We start from the raw sequence: 6,120 nt of genomic DNA, 5'->3' as shown, positions 1-6,120 counted from the left end.
GATTTACCCACCCACCACGCAATCACTCTTACCCCTGACGCAGGCCAGCTGCCAGTCGCCGCTCGCCCGCGAGCTCGCGTCCCTGCTCCGCCAGCAGCGCCGTTAGCTCCTCCAAGCGCGCCGCATGCTCAGCATACGCAGCTTGCAACGCAAAGTGCGCCGCCTGCGACGCCTCAAAGTCGCCGCGCTGGCGCTCAATATCGGAGGCCTTGCGGTTGGCTGCGTGGGGCGTTGGCAGTGGGAGTGCAGGGAGAGACAGCAGCTGTCGGCAATCTCTGGCTCCCTCGACACACTCTGTCCCTGATGGCAGAAGCCCCTGAAGCGTTGCTGCGTGAAGTGCTGAATACCACATGGTATGCATTAGCGGCCAACAAAAGTCGTGCACTGTGCTGCCCCTCCCACTTGCGCCCTCGAACCTGCAATGCAGAGGCGGTCCAACTCTGCCTCCAGCCCCTGCGCCCGAGTGCGCTCCAACCGGAACGCGTGCGCCTGGGCAATGGGGTATGCGTGCCAGGGACACGTCAGGTTCAGTGGTGAGGCACAAACTGAGCATCGTGTGAAAACTAAGCTTTGCACGAAACGCGACGGCCAAGATCCGCCACCTGCCATGACGCCTGCCCCAAAGTACATTCCCCATGCCTCCCTGCTGCTCAAACTCACCATGTCTGCGTAGAGGGCCGCCACATCAGCATAGCTCCTGCCCTGCTGCTGCAGGCCAGACACGACGCCCTCGGGGGACCGCCCCAGCACCTCAGCCTCGGCCGCCAGCACCTGCTGGTCGCTGCTGCCAAGCAGCCGGCCAGGCGGAACCGGCGTCATAGGTACGCCATCTGCATCCGCCGCACTGTCACCTGCTGCAGCTGCCTGCAGCTGCGTCGTCAAGTCTGCCACCTGCTGCTGGTAAAGCTGCGCCAGCTGCCGCGCATCTGCAGCCTGCGTCTCTGCCGCCTCGAGCGCCTCGGCATGGGCGCGTGCCGCAGAGCTGGCCTGCTCCTGCATCTCGGCCATTACATGAGTGGCCTGAAAGTTTGAATTGTAGTTGGGGTCTGCTGGGCTCAGGGCATGGGTGGGCTTCGAGGAGGCCACAATGTAGTGGCAGGCGCGTCCTTCCGCATTGCTGCAGCACGCATTTGAGAACGTGCGCGGCGCTTGTACCCGGCACTTGTACCTAGCAAGCATTCAGAGCATTCGCATCAGGCATGCAGGTTGTGGTGCGCCGTGGCAATGGAATATGCAGCCCAGATCTTCAAGGCAGAGATTATGAAAGCCCTATCAAAGGCCTCTCCTCGCAGCACCACATCACCTGTTCTCTCTTCTGCTGCTCATTGGTGGCAAGCTCCTCGTAGAGCTTTGCTTGTGCCAGAGCAGCGCGCAGCTGCTCGTTGAGGCTCCGCTCCTGCTCCCCTGCCTTGACCTCCAGGTGTGCCAGCTGCTGCTGCGACGTCACCAGCTGCACCTCCACGGTTGCCAGCCGCGTTTTGAGGCCCTCGCCGCGGGCTGTGGCAGCGTCCAGCGCCGCCTGCAGGCCTGACGCCTCGCGCTGCAGCCTAGTTGCGGTTGTGGTGCTGGCACGCTGCAGCGCTAGGAGTTCGAGGCTCTTTGAGTCCAGCGCATCGGTGGTGGCCGACAGCTGGTTACCCAGGGCCTTGGCTTGCTGCTCAAGGTGCAGGTATGAGGTGGGGGGGGGCGGGGCGGCGGATCACAACTGTTGTGTCGTTGAGTGCCGGCGCGCACTTCAGCGCAGTCGCCAACAATTAAGTCGGCCGCATCAACTCAAACATAAACATAGCCCATTCCTTTTTTACACATCACCTTACGTCCCACACCCCTTGCCCTGCGCTGTGCTGCAAGGCGTGGTGCGCCTCTGCCCGCAATCACCCTCGCACCTCCTGCAGCTGGGCCACATCAAGCTCCAGCCGGCTCTTGGCGCGCTCCGCCTCACGCGCCCGCGCCTCGGCTGCCGCCCTGTCACGGGCCAGCAGCGCCGCAGCCTCCAGCTGCGCCGCCAGCTCGGTGCCCCTGGCCTCCACTTGACTCTTGAGGGCGCCCACCAGAGCCGACAAGCTGTTGCGCTCCCCGCTGAGGGTGGCGACCTGGGCGCGGGCCTTGGCCTGTGCCGCCTCACGCGCAGCGGCCTCTGACGCCAGACGATCGCCCTTGGCACGCTCCACTCCCAGCTCCTGCGGGGTGCGCAAGCAGGCTGAGTCAAAGTGGGATGCCGAGGCCACTGAGGAGTTCAATGACGTCGTGAAGCAGCAACAGCATGTCGCGAAACGCTACATTACTGGTCCAAGTGCAAGGCGGCAGTGGCGACAGCAGCTCTTGCTCGCGCACCTTTGTGACTGCACTCGTGACTTCCTGCTGGGCTGCCAGCTCCTTTTGTAGGCGCTGAACTTCAGCAACCATTGCAGACCGCTGCTGTTCAACATCCTGTGTGTGTGTGTGTGTGCGTGCGTGTGTGTGTGTGCGCGTGTGTGTGTGCGCGCGTGCGTGCGCGCGCGTGCATGCGTGCGCGCGCGCATGCACGTACATGACAAAGTTGAGGCAGTTGACACACAATTTGCGGCCCTTGCAACGAGCGTGACAGCCTATCCAGAGCTGTGACCCTCTCGCAACCCCCAGGCACCCCGAGTGCAGGACCCCACGTCCGACGGACCTTGATTGCCTGCTGATGGTTGATCGTTGCCGCCTGCACGTCAGCCCGGGCATTGCTAAGCTCGTCCTCCAGCTCAGCTACCCGTGCCTTGAGCGCATCCTGCAGCTCCATCGCGCGCCGCCGTTGTCGTTGCCCGCGCCCGGTCGTCACAGCGCTGCCTGAGGTGCACGCCACCACCTGAGGCAGGATCACGGCCGGGCAGGGCTACTGCAAGCCGCTAGAGTGACCACGCGCATCCTATGCTACCTACGGAGGCGGGTACGGCTAGCATTCCAAGCCAGCATGATGAGTTTGGATCTGATCATTTGCAGAAGGCACAGCAAGGTGTACAATCAGCATGATTTCTGCGAGTTCGTTTTTGTGAATCAAGTGCCCTGCTGACCTTCAGGACCCTGACGAATCGTGCAGTGCCCGAGACGCAGCAGTGCCTTTGCCCAGGGCACACTGCTTTGAGCACAACAGTTTGCTGGCTGGTGTATAACGTCGTTTTAATCTGACATCACAGCATAGGCACACCAGCGTCGGCAAACGCCCCAAGGGCCTTCCGCCCCAGGTGCATTCGTTCGCAAGGCCTCACGCCGGCTCACCTAACGCGTCCCAAATATACTGATTTTTGTGAAGGTTGGTGTCGGGCCTCGCTAGAGGAGACCCTAGCACAGCGGTCCGCGACCGCGCCGCAGCGGCTGTGTGTGTCCAACACCGGAAGGCTCAGCCTACCAGGTGGCCGAACGGCACCGCTGGAGAGGCACAGCCACAACAACGATGTTTGTGGCATCTTACCTGGGCAGCTGCGCTGCCAGCATGGCCGGCTACTGCGCATGCTGGACCTGCTCCACTGTGACGCGCGAGACGATGCGGCGCAGGTGTGCTTGCGCTCGCGCAGTGTCTCCGTGGCAACATATTGTTGAACGGCTGTGGCTGCGAAACTTCAGCTGCTTGGGCCAGTTGAGAGCTGATGGCAAGACCTCCTCTGTGCGCCAGCGGTCGGTAACACCACCATCCTTGCCGGGGGCCCACCTTGCCCTTCCCCGTGCTGACCTGCTCTGCCACAGTGCGCGTCTGGCGTACAGCTTCCTGTTCTTCCTGGCCATCCTCATCAGCTGGGCGGGACGCGACCTGGCAAAGCCTTTGATTGAGAAAATTCCCTGTAAGCTTTGGTTCTGGCTGTATCAGGGGTAGGGCCGCCGGTTGCAATGGAAGGGCCGTGGGCCGGTTTGCAACCGGCGAGCGCCCGCGCACTGGCTATTGGATCGCAGGGCGTTGCTGTGCATCCTCACGCAAATGCTAGTTGTCGCGCCCCTGCGGGCCCTCCCCTGGCCTTGTCCGCCCACCCTTGGCAGGGATCATGCGGGCAGCGACAGGCTTCGAGCCCAGCGACAAGTGGTTTGGGCAGCAGGCCGTCTACCGCATCAGCATGGGCAGCTTTGTGAGTACGCCAGCGGATTATGCAAGGCATTCACATTGGGCGATGCATGTACCAACATGTTTGAGCCTTCTTTAAATGTTGTTGAGCACCGAGGCGCTTTTTGGTGTTGACCTTGCAATTGCGCCCCGATCCTTCCCCGCGCCCTCTCCCCCTCCCAGCTGTTCTTTGGCACGATGTCCTTGGCGCTGCTGGGCGTGCGCACCAAGGGCGACAAGCGCGGCGCCTATCTGCACCAGGGCAACTGGGCCGCCAAGCTGGCGGCGTGGCTGGTTTTCATCGCGCTGCCCTTCTTTTTCCCGAACGGCCTCGTGGTCGCGTACGGCTGGGCCGCACGCTTTGGCAGCGGGCTGTTCCTGATCATCCAGATGCTCATCCTGGTCGACTTCACTGCGGCTTGGAACGAGTCCTGGGTGGCCGCGGGAGAGGACGATGACCGCTGGCTCTATGCGCTGCTCGGCCTCACGGTCGCGTCCTACGCTGGCGTGCTCGCCATCGCCGGCCTGCTGTTTGCGTTCTTCAAGCCAGGCGGTGCCGGTAGCTGCGGCCTCAACGTCTTCCTGATCACCTTTTCCCTGCTGCTGTGCGTTGCCTTCAGCATGCTGAGTGTGCTGCCATGCAGCCGTGGCGGGAGCCTGTTCCCTTCGGCCATCACCTCGCTGTACGTCATGTACCTCTGCTACAGCGCGCTGCAGAGCGAGCCCAAAGACTACGCTTGCAATGGGCTCGCACACCGCATCAACGCCGCCAGCGGCAGCACCCTTGTCATCGGCATGCTCGTCACCCTGCTGTCTGTCGTCTACTCGGCTCTGCGTGCGGGTGAGCTGCGCTGTTTCAGAATGAGGCTGGACGACGATGCGCCAAGCGTCATTCGATTTGAGAGCCATAGGCTGCCAGTCAAGGGACAGGATAGTAAAAGCACTAGACGGCGTCCGCGGCAAGGCAGCTGTCCCGGAATATCAGTGCAAGCAGCACGCACCTGCATCTCGCGTCTCTATCGGAGGCGGTGTCCACCCCCGCCACCGTCAAGCTTGTCTCAGCGCTTCCTCCTTTTGCTGCACCTCCTGTCCCAGGGTCCAACTCTCAACTCTTCACTCTGGCGGATGACAATGACGACATTGCTGCCACCAGCGCCGGCCGGCCCCTGCTTGATGCGGAGGCTGTGGGCGATAGCGCTGATGGTGCCGCACCCGCAGCAGTGTCGGCAAGCCGCGCTCCAGGTGCGGACGCGACCGCGGCCCTGGACGACTACACCCCTGTCAGCTACAACTACAGTTTCTTCCACCTTATCTTTGCGCTGGCTTCCATGTACATCGCAATGCTGATGACGGGGTGGGGCGCTGTCGAGCAGGAGAAGGATCGCGTGGACGTTGGATGGACGAGCGTGTGGGTCAAGACGGGGGCCGAGTGGGTCACAGCACTCCTGTACTCGTGGACCCTTGTGGCGCCCGTGCTGTTCCCTGAACGCTTTGCTTGATTTACCCCATTCCGCATTTGTGGGCAGTTGCAGTTGATGCCGTGCCCTGTGTAACATAGCATTGCCTCCACATCCAGCTCGTCCAGCTGCTGCATTAAAGAGGTGCACACGAGCGATGCATCTCCGTGCAAAAATACTTGCATGTCCAACACGGAAGCACAAGCCTCAGCATGTTTGAAACTTAGCGGGTCCTGCGTGTAGCTGCCCAAATTCTGTCCCCCTCACTAAGGCAAGTTGAGCGAGTCAGGGTTGGTGGCAGGCTAACATCACAAACTTGTGCCCGCGTGACAAAGTGTCACAGGTGACGACGGCCAAGTAACCCCGTGCTTGGTCCAGTCGTGGGTTAACGGTTTGGTACTAAACCCTTTCACGATTGGACAGCGGTTATTGACGGTTGCAGACAATGCCTCTCGTCCCCTATACCCTAAACCCCTCTAATGCTGCTGCCAGCAACGCATGGTTGGTACCAGAAGGCTGAGTGCGAGCAGTGGTCACGGCAGGACTTGTTGAGCTGGCAGGTGCCAGAGGGGAAAACTGCAGGCGTGACAGGACGAGGGGGAACGT

At 61.8% G+C, this 6,120-nt stretch overlaps 2 protein-coding genes across 2 annotated transcripts; one reads left to right on the top strand and one right to left on the bottom strand.

The window, feature by feature from the left end:
* Positions 1–28: 28 nt before the first annotated feature.
* On the bottom strand, positions 29–2,406 carry MNEG_2032 (hypothetical protein; the record flags this gene model as incomplete). Its single annotated transcript, XM_014049482.1, has 6 exons — positions 29–219; positions 417–489; positions 661–1,020; positions 1,304–1,654; positions 1,887–2,180; positions 2,335–2,406. 6 exons carry the CDS (start codon positions 2,404–2,406, stop codon positions 29–31), a joined length of 1,341 nt encoding a protein of 446 aa, XP_013904936.1.
* Positions 2,407–3,418: 1,012 nt separating this feature from the next.
* Positions 3,419–5,556, top strand: MNEG_2031 (putative serine incorporator; the record flags this gene model as incomplete). The annotated part of the gene is made up of 5 exons (XM_014049481.1): positions 3,419–3,519; positions 3,709–3,803; positions 3,997–4,082; positions 4,241–4,898; positions 5,153–5,556. 5 exons carry the CDS (start codon positions 3,419–3,421, stop codon positions 5,554–5,556), a joined length of 1,344 nt encoding a protein of 447 aa, XP_013904935.1.
* Between the last annotated feature and the right edge of the window lie 564 nt (positions 5,557–6,120).

The sequence above is a fragment of the Monoraphidium neglectum genome, assembly GCF_000611645.1.
Source record: "Monoraphidium neglectum strain SAG 48.87 unplaced genomic scaffold scaffold00220, whole genome shotgun sequence".
Taxonomy (NCBI): domain Eukaryota; kingdom Viridiplantae; phylum Chlorophyta; class Chlorophyceae; order Sphaeropleales; family Selenastraceae; genus Monoraphidium; species Monoraphidium neglectum.
Note: the sequence above shows the minus strand (reverse complement) of the source record. Positions and strands in the feature narration are given on the sequence as shown.